Here is an 18,846-nt window from a genome sequence, read left to right as displayed (position 1 = left end):
TAAAAATGTTTTACAAAAAAAATATACGTATGATTTTGAAAGGCCATCCTGTGATATTTTTCAGAAAAAATGTTTAGTTTTTAATAAAATAATTTTCAAATAATATACCGTGGGTACCCAGATCAACAGAAAAAATGAGAGAATTTTGACCTAATTGAGTGGCACCTCTTACAATAGTGAATTTAAACTTGAAAGCCATCCAGAAGAAATTCTAGCCTCAAGAGTATTTTCGAAAAAATCGTAAGGAGTTTTTTCGCTCCAATCTTATACAACCTGTTTTTATAAAAAATGGTTCGAATTCGTGTTTTGAAAATATTTCTGAAGAAAATACATGTATTTAGATTTTAAAATCTGACGGATTCAGTCAGTTGTTTCGTTGTTTGTTTCTTCTTTTCTTTACGAGTGCGTCCAGTAAGATTCTTATGAAATATTTTGTATTTGTATTCAACACGTGTTACGGCTGTTCATTGATTTTGTAAAAAATCAATGCTAATGTGTAATATGGATTAACTTTTCGCCATCGGTGAGTATTTGCCATTCAACATTTTTCTATTATAATCTCGTAGTGCTAATCATTATTTCATTAATTTGCATCACTTCACTCATCTTGGCTTATTTTTAAATGTGCAGTTGTTTTGTTTGCGATTCGATCTCCGAAGCTAAAGCTAATGTACGTCGCCGTTTTCAGCCCTTATCGAATGGCGGAAAGTTTTATATCCTTGGACTTTCAACGAATTATAATCACCGTAAGTCGGTATTATTACCCTGTCTTAGTGTCTTGTGATTTCTTATGCGTAGTGTCATACCTGTATTACTTGTGTGGTTTATTGGTTATTGTCAAATCTTACAGTAACGCGATGCTTGATTAGATGACGCAATCTTCGGCAATATTGTATATTATTTTATCTGGGAAGCGTTTCTCGCATTGCACATTACTAGGTATGTGTTATCATTAGGACAATAATCATGTTATTTTGTTTGGGTATGGGGTATTAGAATTCATTGTTCCTCTCTTCAAATGAAATGAAAGTCGAAGTTGAAGTAGGTACCAAGAACGAAACTGGGTATAGGGCAGGGACTGAAAGCTAGCCGAAAGCTGAAAGCCAAAAGCCGAAAAAAGCCGAAAGTTTCATATTTTTCACAAAATTTTGGAAGTTAAAAGCTAGCCAAGTTTCATTTTGAAAAAGTTGAAAGCCAGCTAGAAGTTTCATTTTTCATACGGCTTTTTACCAAGCTTTTTTTTATGGTTTTGGTGACTGTTTTATTTCCACTAACTGAATTTTTTGAAATTTTTTTAATTAATAAATTGAGAAATTGGGCTCCGATGTTCCGAAGTATTGATTTGTCATTCTAAAAATATGAAATTTTTATTCGTTTACGAGAAAAATTGAATCAAAATTCACCACTTAGCTAAGTGATCTGTAAGTAACATGTAACATCTACAAATACGGCCCTTTCATTCAAAAATTAAATATTTTTCATTCAAAATTTCAGCTTTTAGAAAAGCCGAAAGCTAGCCAAAAGCTAGCCGAATTAATTGCGAAAGCCAAAAGCTAAAGCCAAAAGTTTCAGTTTTTTCTTTTGGAAGTTGGAAGCCAAAAGTCAAGTTTCATTTTGAAGCTTTCAGTCCCTGGTACAGGGCAAAACGCTCTGACGTCACACAGTGTATAAGTGGTTGCGGATCTTGATTCCCCTTACATTCTGTAGGCTTCAAGCTAGTGATTGTTCTGTCCACTTTGCATTTTGATATGCCAAAACTTTCAAATCATCTCGAGGATCCCATTATTTTATGGCTCTAAATTGTAGAGAATTGTGTGCCCTTTCCAACAGTAATAAATTTTTCGAAATCCTCAAAGGTCGTCCTTGAGAAAATTCACTTAAGGAGCTGAAAAAGGTAGACAATTCAACATATTGTTCTGTTCACTTTGCACTTTGAGGCAACAGAATTTTTAAACCATCTCGAGGACCCCATTATTTTATGGCTCTAAATTGTAGAGAATTTTGTGCCCTTTCCAACGGTAATAAATTTTTTGAAATCCTCAAAGGTCTTCCTTGAGGAAATTGACTTGAGGAGCAGAAAAATGCGGCAAAATTCAACTCATTGTTCTGTCAGCTTTGCACTTTGAGGTGGCAGAACTTTTAAACCATCTCGAGGACCCCATTATTTTATGGTTTGAAATTGTAGAGAATTTTATCCCCTTTCCAACGATACTACATTTTTTGAAATCCGTGAAAGTCTTCCTTGAGAAAATTGACTTGACGAGTTGAAAAAGGTAGCCAATTTAACATATGTGACGCCGCATACAGAAAGGGGACACGCGACCCAAAAATGGATTTTTTTTAAATGATTGATTTACATGTAAAATTCATTGTAGAATTCAATGAAACCATCATTGAGACCGGATTTTTACTCTAAACGGGTAAAAAATGGCTCTAGGGTGAGATACCTAAAAAAAAATGTTAATAAATGACCAAAAAATCGATTTTTTCATGTTTGGATCACTTTGGAGGCGAAATGGAGTGTTCCACAAGAAAAATACATCAACCAAAATTGTAGAGAATTGAATTTCCAACAACCTATAAGAGATTCATTTTTCTCCAGAATGCATATTTTTTCCGTTTTTGCTCAAAATAAGAAAATTTACAATATCATTGTAAGATTTTTGTTTTTCAAGAAAAATGGAAAAACTATGCATTCTGGAGAAAAATGAATCTCTTATAGGTTGTTGGAAATTGAATTCTCTACAAGTTTGGTTGATATATTTTTCTCATGGAACGCTCCATTTTGCCTCCAAATTGATCTCAAAATTAAAATAATAAAAAATAAATAAAAAGTAAACAAATTTTTTAAAAATGAGCACAATATAACTGAGCCACCCTGTATAATGTAAAATTATCCCGAAAAGTTCTCAAAGAGACTACCCGAGTGTGTCTTAAACATACCCAGCAGTGACCATCCTAATATTTCTAAAATTACAACAGGAAAATTCAAAAACAACTTCAAAAACTTTCAGCGCGTTTTTGGGCGCGTATCCCCTTTCTGTATGCGGCGTCACATATTGTTTAGTCCACTTTGAACTTTGAGGCGGCAGAACTTTTAAACCATCTCGAGGACCTCATTATTTTATGGCTCTAAATTGTAGAGAATTTTGTGCCCTTTCCAACGGTAATAAATTTTTTGAAATCCTCAAAGGTTGTCCTTGAGGAAATTCACTTAAGGAGCTGAACATGCGGAAAAATTCAACTCATTGTTCTGTCAGCTTTGCACTTTGAGGTGGCAGAACTTTTAAACCATCTCGAGGATCTCATTATTTTATGGCTCTAAATTGTAGAGAATTTTGTGCCCTTTCCAACTGTAATAAATTTTTTGAAATCCTCAAAGGTCTTCCTTGAGGAAATTGACTCGAGGAGCAGAAAAATGCGGCAAAATTCAACTCATTGTTCTGTCAGCTTTGCACTTTGAGGTGGCAGAACTTTTAAACCATCTGAAGGACCCCATTATTTTATGGTTTGAAATTGTAGAGAATTTTATCCCCTTTCCAACGGTACTACATTTTTTGAAATCCTCAAAGGTCTTCCTTGAGAAAATTGACTTGACGAGCTGAAAAGTAGAAGTGAACAGCATTGTTTACAGCTAGACTTGTAAGGTTTAGCCTACCATTCACAAGGTGCATGTATGCAACCTGAAATGCGCGCTTTGCCCTATAAGTAGGTATAAGTCCATCCAAGTTTGTTTACATTAATCTGTTTTTCATTTTCAGTAATATTGGCAAACTTACCCACTGCGTGGTTCATTTTTGGTTTGAATTTAGCGGGGTCTCATACGCTCCAATCACTTATAAGTAAATTTGTAACGCTCGTTGCCGTGTCAGCGCAATATTAACGTAAAATGTTGTCCATCATGCGAAGTAAAACTAATGTATTATCGAAAACATGCTGTAAGTATTTTATTGACTATTTCATTTCACATTATTTCATTTACCAACTGGGTAATTCTCAAAAAATGGTAAATTTTGTGTCCACAGCAAATTTCTTAATGGTTTTAGCATGATTCAAAAAAAAAATTTTTTTTGGTCCATACAAGCATCACCTCCCTCACATTTTACACTTGATATTGAGCTGTTCAGCCCCCCTTTCATTGGTGTACATTCGATTTTATACCCCAAATGTCCTTCGACTTGTCTGTCTCACACCATGTTAAAAGTGCTATGAACTTCATTTTTTGGGGGGAAAAATTGACACATTCTCATTATCATAAAACATGAAGGTCCATTATTGTGCAAATTGCAATCTCAATAAGTCCATAGGAAGCTTACATTTCACATTTGAAAACTGTCTCCCAGTTTTTGCGCCAATTTTAAAGCAATTTTTAATTATTTTTGCTGACTTCCCAATATTTTTTTCTGGCGAGTCGCTGCACTGGTTCACTGTCCTCATAGAAATGTTTGTTGGTGGCCGCTAGGCTGCGCTCCCTACCGCTTAACTGTTTGTGATACTTGCTCTGTGTAACCAGGCCTTAAGCCTACGATGTGCGTCCTGAGCTTATTCAACTCACCGCACTTGCTGTTTGTTCCTCGTACGTGACTTATGTGTTCTGTACTGTATTTTTGCTAATTGATGATTATTCCGAGTTAATTTGTTTTATTTGAATATAATTGTTTTTCTAATTGAAATTACTCGTCGACTATTTATTTCTCGTCGTTATTGAAGTGGCTGCTGATATGGTAAGCAGAGCGATGGGTTTCGTGAGCGGCCGGCACATGTTGCCGGTACTCTGAAATACCTCGCATTTCATTAATTAGCTATTAAGTGCTTGTAAGTAACCCGATTTTATGCTTTTGACGGACTTTACGACTGCCTGAGTACACGAATTATATGTTTTTCCCGATTTGATTTCCAAACTTACGTAATGGCTGCCGAATGCGAAAGATGACGCAACACGTGGTGGAAAGGACGCTAAGTTTAGTTTTGGATGACTCATGGCGTAATCTAAAAGAGTTCCTGTCCAAGAAACGACCATTTTAAAGTATGATTTATTAAAAAGAGTTCGTGAAAAGCCCACGTAACGCGGTCCCGATTTCCTTAAGCCGCTCCCGAATTACTAAAAGAGTTCCAGCCAACAGCCTGATTTGATGGTTATTTTACGTAGTGGAAAACGCAGTTTGTAATAGTTCGTCTAAGCTATGTCTGGTTATGGTTAGCTTATGGTGTTCATACATCTATTTTTGGATAAAAGCTCGCTACCCGATTTCAAAATGTGAACTTGTATTTTACACACGCGTGTCAAAGTTATGTAGACGAAAGTTCCATCGTACGTTCGAGAGCTACGTGTGCCTGAATTTTAGTTACTAGTGCGTTTCACTTCCCGATTTTAAGCTTTAGTATATTTACCCGATTGTTTTTATTGCTTTAAAAGTGTTAGCTTTCTTATTTTGTCGATCTGGATACAAATCACACTAAGCACATGCCCGATTTTTCTTCGACCTAAGCACTTGTAAAGTACGATGAGCATTCTCAGCGGTAAGAAACTAAGTTTTTCCAAAACTGAGCGTTTACCTAACTTTTCGGGCTAATTTGCTACGTGAAAGTTAACTGTGAAGTGTGATCTGGTTAACTGAATCGCAGCTCATTAGACTCAACTTTCGATAAGGAGTGTTTCCGGTTGAAAGTTGCAAGTTGTTTTGTTACTAAGCTTCTTGTTTACGCTATTTCCGAAGCACAAAACACCCGATCTCGTCTACCTGATTCTAAGCCCAAAAACTTGTGATTGTTCATGCAGGGTGACCGCTACCGAGATGACCATCGTCGAGATGACCGCCGTCGTGATGAAGACAGAAGAAGAGATGATCGTGAATATCACTCTAGTTCTCGCAGTTCGAAGAGATCTCGTTCGGATTCCCGAGATGATTCTCGGAGGAAACGCCGGTCCAGCTCCGGTGATTATGATATCGAAGCCGAACGTCGCCGGATAGCTGAATCTAACGCGAGGATTGAACGTCAACAACGTAAAGACCGAGTGAGTTACGAAGCATGAACATCAACCCTGATTCATTTTGTTTTGGTTTTGTTGAAAATCAAAAACTTTGAACTTACGTATATGTTTTATTGGGTATTCAGGAACGAGAAGAAGAAAGCAAACGTCGAAAGGAAGCTGAGAGTCGTAAACAGCGTAAAGTAAGTTCTAAACCCAAATCTAAACCTGAGTCTAAGTCTAAAAAGAAAAGCGTTACCGAGCCCGATTCGAAATCTCAATCCAAAAAGAAAAGTAAAGCGCCTAAGTCTAAACCTGATTCAAGTACAAGTACGAACACCGCCCCTCCACCCCCGATTAATCCGCCTGTGCAAAACGAACCAGCGAAGAAAAAGAAAAAGAAGAAGAAGAAATCATCTGATAAAACTTCCGAAGCAAATACAGCATCCCAACAACCGTCGAACCGCTCGTTAAATATAGAAACGATTAGCAACCTGACTGAACCGAGCGTCTCAGCGCAGCAACCTGAACCGACTAGTCAACCTGCACCGACTCATCAACCTGAATACGTTGAAGTTACTCCCGAATTACGTTCGATAATTAACGTTCCCGACAATGCTACGAATCTGGAAAAGGAAGACCTACTTGGACGTTTGACTAGCCTGAGTGTTTTAGGACAACAAGCTGCAACGATGCTGAATAACCTGAAACAAAAAGCTGAACCCGAATCTATTCCTGAACCCCGAATTTTGAAGAAAAGAGCTCCGACTCCGAAACCATCCGTTAGCGACGCTAGTGATAATGAAGTCAGCGGAAACGAGAAGAATGAAAAATCAAACTCAGAAGAGAGTTCGGATAGCTCAGAAGATGAAGACGGCGAAGATAAAGACGACAGTTCGGATTCAGACTCTGATTCTGATTCAGATTCTGATTCGAGCTCTGACGACGAAAGCGATAATGACAAGGGAGGGAGCGGAGCGGGTGGAACTAGCAACCACTCCTCCCCTTCTGACTCACCTCCTGAACCGCCGAAACAGAAAGAAACGACGAAGGAGAAATCGAAGGAAAAGAAGAAGAAAACTAAATCCAAGAAGAAGAAGAAAAATCAATCGTTTAACCCGAATATGTTTCGAAGCCAGCATGAGTCACGAACGATTCTTACCAAAACTACCCGAATTGATACTTGGTATAAGATGCTGGAAATGGATGCGAAGATCTATCAGATCGATATACACAAACGGAAAACTGAAAAGAAAGCTGCTAAGATCGAAGAAGAACAGCTGATGAACCTCGTATTGCACAGGCTGGACCCCCACTACCTACCCCGAGTAACTTGTATCTCTCCAGTTGAGAAAGTAATTGAAAAATTGTTTGAGATAAGGCGAACCGAACGCAACGTGAGTCGTTCATCGGTAAAGTCTGAGTTCAACAAACTCACTCTCGTAAGAGGTGAAAAGTTGGACGATTTCTTCAACCGATTGGACGAGTTATTACTCGATTATAAAATGCAAACCAAATCCGAAATACCCGAATCCGATGTCTACGATCGTTTAGTTGAGGCAACTGAAAATATTTACCCGAACGTTAAGACAATTCTAAAAGCCCGAGGCTCAAATCAACCTTCCATACCTGACCTGAAAATTCTATTGTTACAGGAAGAATCCGAGAAGTACCGGAAGCCGGAAGAGGCGAACTTGGCGTATTACCGAAACCCGAATCCCCGACCGCCTCCACCACCGAACGCTGCTCACGTATCCCGACCGCCGCCGCATAATTGTTACAATTGCAGCAGTCCGCACCATTATGTTTGGGAGTGCCCAGAGTGGGACAAAGGCCCGAGATGCTTTAAATGCGGAGAGTTGGGACACCGTAGCAAGGACTGCCCTAACGAATACAGGGATTATCGATCAGGTAAACAACACCGAAGTAACCGTAGACCCTTCCGTCCCCGAAATCCAAAATTCCGCCCGAGAAATAACTACCGAGATCGTCGCCCGAACCAGTATTCGAGGAACAATAGAAACTATCGTAATGATAGGGGCTATAATTCCAAGAAAAACTGGCAGACGGACAGACGAAAGCCACCAAAGTCAAATTGGAGGAAAAAGGGAAAAGGCTATCAAGGAAATAAAGACCCGAAGAAACCAATCCCGAAGAAAGAGCCGAAAACCGTAACTGAAAGTAAAAAGTAATGTGTATTTGTTCACAGAGTTCGAGATGCCCGATGATTTGTTGGGGTTATATCGCGCAGGTATGATCTCAGCTGAACGGATGGTTGGCTTGAAGAAAAAGCGCGACGCTATGCCCGACTACCCGAATAATAATCAATCGTCACATCATCGTGATCAGTATTACGACGAAAATTCCCGACATCACGACGATCATTCCAGGCATCGAAACCGCGACTACGATTCTGATAATCGACATTCCCGATTTTCACCCGACAGACGCGATCACCGCCGCGAAGACCGCCGATCACCGAACCGCAACCCTGATAACGTAAAAGTCACTCATCAGCGAGCACCTACTACGGAAGTGACACCACCTGAACAAGCGTTACAAGCTCTGAACCTGAATAAACCAGAACCGATGGAGACCAGTGCAAGCGATCCATATATGGATTTTCTCCTGAAGTGAACGAGATGAGCCCAACAGCAATAGCTGAAGTTCACAATAAAATTCACCAGCTCGAACATTGGCTCTTGTGTCTGAAAAAGAGTCTGGATTTACGTGTCCAGATGTTAAACGTTGAAGAGGAAGCGGCACGCGAAGTTATTCCGTTATTTCCATCCAATAACCCGATCCCGATTCCGCTGATGGACGCTTTAGGGCCGGTTATTTTGAACCACCCTCCCGTACCGCCCCCGACTAGTCACACCAGCGGCTCAAGCACGAAAACGACACCGGAAAAACGGCAACCGACTAAAGCCGAATTGAAAGAAGACGAACCCTTTGTACAGACATCGACGAAGAAATTTCCCGAGCCTAAACCTGATGCCGGTAAAACACCGTTGAAGAAATTCGCGGATAATACGTTCAACCCGAAGGCTGAGGCAAAAACACCAGCTAAAACTGACTCGCAACCGAAAACTGGACCTGAATTTCGGAAAAGTACACGACCGCGCCGAATTCAACCGCCCTTTCCGAACCGGAGTTTCCCGATTCATCCGAATGGTTTTAAGCTGATGCCGCGGACGTCTGGCACTTTTATACGGCCGCCGACGCCGTCTGTACGAATCGAAGAACTCGACATCACGACGTCAAAACCGTCTACTACGACGTCCACCCCGAGTTCCACAACGCAGAACGTTGTCTCATCAACAACGCCTCACGTTAACGCGTTGGGAAACCCTATTGATCCGCCACGCCCGACTACACCGCCGCAATTACACGCGAACCTGAGACAAAGTGTAGTAATCCCGAGTGAAGAAGACTGGGCGCAGGAAGCGTACAACGCAGATGCTCAACCAATTCGTCGTTCCCGAGCGAATTATCGCAGCGTGTTATTTACACACGTGCAAAAGACGATGACAGACAACATCCCCGTCCTGACTGCGCAGTGTGAAATTCTGGACGCCAAAATTATTCAACCCGGATCAGAAGGCGCCGACGACGGAATCTCTGTATTGTCGTTGGAAGAAACGGCGTTTATTTTCTCGCAAACCGAAGAATTGGAGCAAGCAATTGCTGTTTGCAGACAAGTCGAAGGAGGTAAGAAAATCACTTTTATAGGTGACACCAGAGCCACTTCCCATTTTGTCAACAACCCCGATTACTTGACCCAAGCGTATGAGAGTGTAATACCGATTAAAGGAGCGAATGGAGACCCGAGTGCTTTGTTAAAGTCTGATAAGAGAGGTATGATTTTGGGTACGAGTGATTCTTGTAGTTCTGAGTTATATCTGAGTGACGTAATGTCCGTTCCTGGCCTGTCTGAGAATTTACTCTCTTTGAGGAAGTTTGCGGACCTAGGATATGATATTTTTCTAAACAACAAAGGCGCAAGGATTACTGACCCGATTTTGAACCGAACTGTTCTGACTGGAACGTATCATAAGCCGTATTGGGAATTTTGTATGACCACGGCTGAATGTGAAAAAGCACTGAGTACTACTGTCGAGAAGAAATCACGTAAACGACACCGCTCACCGACGGCACCTACCTGTAGCAGTGCGAATGCCGCGGAAACAGTCAAGAAAAGGAAGATTGACAACCCCGAATCATCTTCACCGAATTTACCTAAGACACCCGAACCGCAAAAGGTGAAGAAAAAGAAGAAAATGAAACCGAGTAAAATTCCGAAGAAGAAAGAGAAAACCAGCGATAAAGGTAGTTCGAAACGGAGGGAGGGTTCTCCCAGTAGGAGGGAGCCCACCCCGGACGAAGGTGAGAATCGTCTACCGTTTACCTTTATACCTGAGGCTATTGACGACATAACACTTGGCAAAGAAATACCCGATTTGAACAATGAAAAACCACCGGAACCTGAAAATCTCACCACCGTGAAGCAGCCAATGAATTATGTCGACTTCAAGAATAGTCCAGGCATGAGATGGCATTACCGACTTGGACACATGAGTTATTCCCGATTAGTGAAGCTGAAGAAAACACATCCAGTTCTGACGAATGTGAAATTCAATCGTCAACAGATTCGTGCGTGTGAAGTTTGTGTTTTAGCAAACATGAAGCTGTCATCATTCAAGACAGTTCGTATAAAAGCGCACACAATCTTTGACCGAGTTCATTCTGACGTCATGGGACCATTGAACCCACCTACATTGTACCAGAATCGTTGCTGGATTGTTACGTTCATAGATGATGCCAGTCGTTTTGCAATCGCGTATACGATGCAGTTTAAATCAGACGTCCCCGATTGTTTTCTACAATTCCTGAATTTGGTAAATACGTACACCAGAGGAAAATCCCGAGTTGCAACGTTACGATGCGATAATGGAGGTGAATACACCAGCAACGTGTTCAAAGAGATCTGTGAAAATAGAGGAATCCGTATTGAATACACGGAACCGAATACACCTCAACACAATGGAACAGCTGAAAGATTCAATCAAACGATTATGAACAAAGTACGAGTCATGCTGCTTGATTCCGGAGTACCACAGCATCACTGGGATACAGCCCTCGCAACAGCTATAAAAATATACAACCGAACACCTCATTCCCGAATTAAAAATCAACTCCCGATTCGTATGATTTTTCCCGACATTCAACTCCGAGCCCAGTACCTGAGAAGATATGGATGTATTGCGTATGTTCATCGCAACGACCCGAATTTAAAGAAATGTGATCAACAAGCTGTAATTGGAGTTCTTGTTGGATACACCGCAACTGGTTACAAAGTCCTACTACCGCAGTCCAATAAGATAATACGATCTACGCACGTAAAATGCGTTGAGTTCAAAAACTACAGAGACATTCAAGGTCTTTCGGAGGAATATGGTCCAGTAGTACCGGAAGCTGAGTGGCTGAAAGATTTTGAAGAAATCTACCGAAAACCCGAAGATAAACCACGAACAACTCCGTTGCCAACGATTGTTGATAAACTGTTAACTACAGCTAGCAGAGATACGCAAACTGATCCGTACGAGCCATCCGATAAACCTGAAACCCGAGAGTTTGGAACCCAAACCGATATTAAGATATCCATCCTGTGTAAACCTGATAGATAACCGAATTCTGATTCTGATTCCGACTCTGATTCCGAGACAGAAACCGAATGGATTGAACAGGAAATTGAATTAACTGCCCTGAATGCTCAAGAAGTGGAAAAAGATATGTCAATAAAGGAACATTTTGATGCTGAGTTTGCCCGATTAAAAGAGTATTATGACATGACCGACTCAAACAAAGACCTGAATACTTTTGCGTTAATGACGTCGATGATTGCTGACCCGATGACGTATAAACAAGCGATGAATTCCAGTGAACAAGTTCAATGGCAAGGAGCCATCGATGAAGAACTAAAGTCGATGAAAAACAACAGTGTTTGGGAAAAAGTCCGCCGCCCGACTAATACGAAACATAAAGTACACACAGTCGTAGACTCGACTATGGTTTTCAAACGAAAGATTGATACGAAAGGAAATGTCAAGTACAAAGCCCGACTTGTTGCCCGAGGATTTAAAGACACCCGGAATATGGCGATCTCAAAAATCTACGCACTAGTTTCCCGAATAACGACAGTGAGAACAGGATTCTCAATCATCAACAAACTGAATTTAGAAGCTCGACAATTGGACGTAACTACAGCTTTCCTGAATGGAGACTTAGAGGAAGAAACGTACATGGAAATACCCGAATGCATGAAACCAACAGCTGAAGAAAAGAAAGAATACGTTTTGAGACTAAAGAAGTCATTGTATGGCCTGAAACAGAGCCCTAGATGTTGGAATAAAAAGTTCGCAGAAGAATTGAAAAAGCTCGACTTTGAAGCTGATGTGAACGACCCTTGTTTGTTTTGGATTCGTAATGGAAAATTCCAAGGATTCCTGATTATCTACGTCGATGATATGATTTTTGCCGGAAATGACCTGAAAACTGAACCGATATATCAAGAAATTGAAACGGATTTTTAAGATGAAAGATATGGGAGAACCGACGAAGTTCTTAGGCCTGAATGTAAAGAGAGATAGAAAGAACCGAATTTTAACGCTTGATCAATCTGATTATTGTCAAGAAATTTTGAAGCGTTTCAACATGCAAGATTGTAATTCAACGCAAATCCCGATGTGCCCAAAATCAAAGAAACCTGAAAAAGTACCCGAGAAAAAGAAGAGAAAGAAGTATAACAAGAGAGAACGCAGACGAATGAATCGTCTAAATCAAACCAAATTTGATGGAGCCCCGTTTCCGTACCGAGAAGCAATTGGAAGTTTGCTATACTTAGGAAATGCCACCCGACCTGACATTATGTTCGCGATAAATTGGTTAAGCCGAAAACAGTGTAACCCGACTCAAGCTGATTGGCAAGCTGTAAAACAGATTTTCCGATACCTGAAAGGCACTACCCGACTTGGCCTGAAATATACTGGAACCCAGAAAGGAATTGTTGGACACTCTGACGCCAGTTTTGGTGACTGTGACGACACGAAGAAGTCAACAGCCGGAGTTTTAGTACGTCTGAATGGAGATTTAGTGACTTGGTCCAGCAAGAGACAAGGTACTGTAGTGAATTCGACATGCGAAGCTGAGTACGTAGCTATAAATTCGTGTCTCCTCGAAAGCGTGGGAGTTAACGAAACCGTAAGAAGAGCTACTGGAAAACGTCTTGACCCGATTTTAATCTACGGAGACAATACAGCATCCCTGAAATGTACCAACAAACCCGGATCCCCGAAACTGAAACACCTGACTGAAATTAAAGTTCACACAATTCTCGATTACGTGATTAAGAATAAAGTGAAACTTGAATGGGTAGAATCTGCCGAACAAGACGCCGATATCCTGACTAAAGCGTTACCGAGAGAAGCGTTTCAGAAGCTGAGAGACAGATTGTTGAGTGTAGTATGAGTTTTTCCCGATATTGTCCGCCTGAAATACCTGATTAAATTATTCGCCCGATTTCCTGTACTAATGAAGAAATATGTTTTCGTGTTTTTCTAAACTTTGTTCACAGATCCCGGAGATTTGGATATGGTTTTGAGTGCGTTAGAATTCATGTTACGGCTATCCCGAGATCACAACCTGACGCTGAAAGAAATCCCGCAGAGGACATATGATATTTTACGTGTGGAACGGATGAATATTGCTGACCAAAAACGTCATAAGGCGAAAGCTGCGAAGAAGCGCAACAAGGCGCATAAGAAAGCTGCCGCCGAATTCGACGAAGGCGTTTGCGAAGACTATATCTCAAGCGCCGAATCCGATTCCGATAAGGATAATCCTCCGGATCGACCTTTGGGAAACCATCCGCTTTTAGAACAAGCGTATCCGAGAGACTGATTTTTGCCCGATTTTTCCTGATTTTGTTTTGTTTAGGATTAATTTTGATTACCCGAAGATGAATTATTTTTGTGTGATTTATTTGTACGTTTTTGATATCTGTTACCTGATTTTATAATTTAAGCTGTAAATACGTTGTTTAAGCGCTATCGAGCGCAGGGAGGGAGTGTTGGTGGCCGCTAGGCTGCGCTCCCTACCGCTTAACTGTTTGTGATACTTGCTCTGTGTAACCAGGCCTTAAGCCTACGATGTGCGTCCTGAGCTTATTCAACTCACCGCACTTGCTGTTTGTTCCTCGTACGTGACTTATGTGTTCTGTACTGTATTTTTGCTAATTGATGATTATTCCGAGTTAATTTGTTTTATTTGAATATAATTGTTTTTCTAATTGAAATTACTCGTCGACTATTTATTTCTCGTCGTTATTGAAGTGGCTGCTGATAATGTTACCCCGCACCGTTTTTTTAAAAACCTACGTAACAGCTCGTTCTGATCGTATTAATCTGTAAAATTTTGATGTGCGGAAAAAATGTGTCCTTCGGCTAGCTTTTTTATTTACCCTGATGAACCCGCCAAAAACGATAATTGAGAAAGGGAAGTTATTCTACATGATAAGTACACATTTATTACGTGTTAAAAATCAAATTATGTCCAGTATGTAAAGCTAGAAACGAAAAAAGGTTGAGATTGCCCTTCGGCTTGTCCATCGCTCATTTGTCCTTCGACTTGTCCAAATTTCAGACAGCTGTACTTTTATCGCGCTAGTTCAGATATTACACGATAATACAAGCAAAATTAGACATTTTCCTCCTCCCCACACCTCACCACCCCCCTACCAAAAAAATAAATCCATATTCGAATTCTACGACCTCGAAAACATATTAATCGAAACATTACACATCTATGAGGGTCGAATTCTAATTATCGCCGTTTTAAGGGGGGTCAGGGCCCACAGTGGGGGGATTGAATTGAGGCCAACACTGGAAAAGGGATCTGGGACACCTATACAAATGATTCCCACTTGAAATTTTCCAAAAAAATGATTTTTGTTTTTCAAAATTTTGCATATCAAAATTGACCTCTTTTTTTGAGAATTACCCTACTATTAATCAACCTTATTGCATCATTAATTATTCTTCCTCATGTTTTGTAGTTTTGAGTCTCAAACAGGGTTGGAAATGCCTTGCACTTGAAAATCGTATTTGTACAGACGTAGATTCCTCGGAGAAAGTATGAATCTAAAGTTTTTCATTACTACTCAGAATAGAATTAATTTTTTTTGTTTTGTTTTTGTTGTCAGAAGATCCAAAAAGAATACGAAGCGCTCGTTGAAAATTATGACGGAAAACCTTTTCAAGATCTACCCGTAAAAACTTTAGTAAAAATCATTATAAGAGAATTTGCAGAGATTAAAATACTAAATAAATCGTGTGAAGCAACGTTAGCGCAACGTACAGAAAAATTGGTAAGTAGATTTGATCTATAGGATCTAAATTTTCTTTATAGTCGAGGCAAATTAGCATCATTTTTCGAGAAACAAAAACATTTTTGGCTACCCAAGCTTTTCATGATGAAAAATTGTCAAGAGTGGTCCCCTGAATAATTCCTGAGAAGTACCACCCCCACAGACCCCTTGCTAATTTTTTTATGAGGGAGTGAATCCTCCAAAAATGTTTTTTTTGCGGTTTTATCCACAGATGTTGCAGGTTTTACGTCGAAAATAGCTTTATTTTATTGCTCTACGTAAAATTTCCTATCTAGTGATATATCAACTGTCCTTCTACCCCCAAGGGGGTGGGGCTGGAATCATTCAAATGAGCGGAGTTTTCTAAAAAACACAAAAAAATATCGGTGTATAGGAGGGGTGAAATGGCCTTCGAGAGCGTTCGGATTGATACTAGAATGGGAGGTGGGTACCATCGAGAAATATCCGCGTGAAAAATTTCAGATCCACACCACCTCCCCTTTTTGGGACCCCCCCTTCTGCAATTTCAATAACACTTTTCTCAGTCCCATTTTAACCGATTTTGAGAATTTTTCAGCATGTTATGTATATCTTTAGTAGGTATTCCCATTCCCACTAAAATTTTCAACCCCCTCTCCTACCCCTCAAAATAGCGTTTTTTTTTCATTTTTTTACGCCTATTAACAATCAAGATTGCAGATTTGGTGACAATTTACCTTGCGCAATTGCAGAGTAGAAAACATCGTTCCTCATTCCCCCTTCCTGCACCTCTCCCAAAGGTATCATCTTTTCAATATTAATAAAAAATGAATCACAGTAATCAAATTGAACACTTTTATTCGTAATCTGAAACTGAGTTGTCACTCTCCTGATCTGCTATCTCTTTAAGCTCCAGGTCGTCAGCATCATTGAAATCGTCTAAGGAACCTGAATTTGTGCATGACTGACTCATGCAATTCGTGCATACTCGAGAGCAATTTAAACCTAGAACTTGAATATTTTCTCATTTTCAGGGTTGAGGGGGGTTCACCCCTCTCATAAAAAAATTAGCAAGGGGTCTGTGGGGTGGTAGTTCTCACTTCTCAGGAATTATTCAGGGGACCACCCTTGACAATTTTTAATCATAAAAGCTTGGGTAGCCAAAAATGTTTTTTTTTTTTTATTTCTTATTTGCCTCCACTATTAGTACCTTTACTAACAAAGACTGAATTTTGTTTCAGAACTGTGCATTGGTAGAATTGGAAACGTTACGAAAGCAACGACGATTACTCGTGCAAGGTCAAATTATAATGAAGATACTAATCGAAAAAAAGCTCTTGAAACATCGACAAACCAATAGTAAAAAGTGGGTGAAAATTCCAATCGACACCAGAAATAAAATCGATCGTATTTTAAGAGAGAGTGATGAAACGGCCTGTCCTATTGTTGATCGAAGGGATCCGAACATAAGTGGAAATGACTCTCTAGTGTAGGATGAAATTGACTCGTTAATTCTAGTAATTAAAGGAAACGTTTGAATTTTTTACATTTAAAATTTTTTTTAAAATCTATTAGTTGGTGTCTACCTAGAAAACAACGAGCAACAGCGCGAATCAAAAAATTGTGTTGGCTGGTGTTTTCTCGAATTTTGTTTGTCTTTGTTGCCTCTTATGTAAACAGTTGAAAAGGGATGTTTTCCCCACAATTTTGAATCATTTGTAGGAATTTCAAAACGTTAATTTTTTACTTACTCGTATTGAATCTTATTTTATTTTTTTATTTACCATCGTTTCAAGTGATCATTTTTAAATTCAAATATTTTTTCCATCGTTTTTAATTTCTATTTACTTGAAATATTCATTGATCGTATAGGTATTTTAATATTTTCTTCGTGTAATCTGATTTCTTTAATAAATTAAAATATTTTAATGGAAGGCAGCTTTCATTTACTTTCTTTTATTATAAAATAACTTCGTGTGGCGAAAAAACCATCAACTTCCTAATTTTCGAGAGAAGGCAGACATAGAAATTCAACTCCCTAACTGATCTATGAGCGAATATAACGAAAAAATATTACCTTACACGACTTAGTAATGTCGATTCTCTTAGGTTTTCAACCATGCTGATTTCAAAAAATGAGGATATGTTTTGATACAACTCTTGTCTTATTTTATGCACATTTATTCGGTCAAATGATTGGAATTTCTCAGAAATTGATCTGTTTCAAAACTTCAAAATTGCATGGATCCTTCAAAAATGAAGGTAGGCTAATCCCAAAAACTGCAATTTTCATCTAAAGTGACCCCTAAAATATAATAATGCAATCTAAAACTGCAAATAACAACATCTGAATGTTTTGAACATTTTTTTGCTCTCCTGAAAAATTTACGATTTTGGACTTACGTGCAATTTAAACCACGCCATCGATTTATAGAGCTCTGATTATGGGTTGCCAACTTACTCATCAGCTAAACAGTCAACACACATAAAGCACTGAACACTATTCACAACACTGCTCTTCAACTGGCTACTGAAGCCCTCAGAGGTACTCCTATAATACACTTATTATATCAGGAAGCATCTGAAATCCTCCCCTCTATACGATCAAAACTCATCCTTTCCTAATTTTTTATTCGCCTTAGAACTGTTGACTGTCTCCCCCTCACCATAGACTCAAAAATTGGTCCCAATCTCCCATATGTGACCATCCGTGTTATAACCAACCATTGGTTGCAAAAATCAAAAAAAAATTCTCATATTTTTGCCCCCTTAACCATTTGGGGGACAAATATACTCGGAAAAAATTTTGATTTTTGCGACCAACATGGGTTTTGTTGAGGATGGTCACAATATGCTTATGACTCCTTAAAGCCTCTTCCACTCTAAACTCCATTCAGCTATATCCTCTTCCCCCATTCCATCCAGAAAATCCTACAAAAATTAAGAAAAATATTCTCTCATTTGATACATTATTAGGTACTTGAACACTCTCAACTCAGCACCCAAGTCATCAATAACTTTATTGCTCAGTATAATGATATCAATTTCATTTTGTTTTACACCGATGGGTCAAAACCCGTGGATCATTGTGGTTGTTTGGCCATTCATGATAGCAAGGTTTTGCTATTTCCTCTTCCATGTTTGTTTGGTAGTATGTACTTATGTCTTCAACCATGGCAATTGAGAGCAGACTCGACAAAGTTGTGATCTTCACAGATTCACTAAATTCCATCTCTCAACTAAGATCTAAATCTAAGCAACATCCAATTGTCTCAGAAATCTCATCTCTCCAATGTTACATGCATGTTACCATAGCCTGGATTCCAGCTCACTCAGGAATTTTGGGAAATGAAACAGCCGACTTAGTAGCAAAGCAGTCACTTGAAATTTCACCTGTACCAGAAACACCGTCCCCGTGTCTGATGTGATGGAATCCATATGTTTGCAGTTAATCCCAGCCAAAGTCACACCA

The 18,846-nt window shown here is 39.5% G+C and overlaps 3 protein-coding genes across 3 annotated transcripts in view; 2 read left to right on the top strand and 1 right to left on the bottom strand.

Annotated features, from left to right (window-relative positions):
• Dbx overlaps window positions 1-18,846 on the bottom strand; it is a 46,854-nt gene that overhangs the window by 17,242 nt on the left and 10,766 nt on the right. The gene's annotated exons all lie outside the window — the stretch shown is intronic.
• Window positions 285-17,308, top strand: LOC135845754 (uncharacterized). The gene is made up of 6 exons (XM_065364575.1): window positions 285-523; window positions 631-746; window positions 3,762-3,938; window positions 15,084-15,160; window positions 15,231-15,395; window positions 16,616-17,308. Exons 3-6 carry the CDS (start codon window positions 3,890-3,892, stop codon window positions 16,865-16,867), a joined length of 543 nt encoding a protein of 180 aa, XP_065220647.1. The 5' UTR covers window positions 285-523; window positions 631-746; window positions 3,762-3,889; the 3' UTR covers window positions 16,868-17,308.
• Window positions 5,725-8,608, top strand: LOC135843376 (bromodomain-containing protein 4-like). The gene is made up of 3 exons (XM_065361243.1): window positions 5,725-6,016; window positions 6,118-8,152; window positions 8,223-8,608. The coding sequence occupies exons 1-3, from the start codon at window positions 5,774-5,776 to the stop codon at window positions 8,606-8,608; spliced, it is 2,664 nt and encodes an 887-aa protein (XP_065217315.1). The 5' UTR covers window positions 5,725-5,773.

Source organism: Planococcus citri, chromosome 4, assembly GCF_950023065.1.
Source record: "Planococcus citri chromosome 4, ihPlaCitr1.1, whole genome shotgun sequence".
Classification (NCBI taxonomy): Eukaryota; Metazoa; Arthropoda; class Insecta; order Hemiptera; family Pseudococcidae; genus Planococcus; species Planococcus citri.
This window is presented reverse-complemented; position numbering and strand designations above follow the sequence as displayed.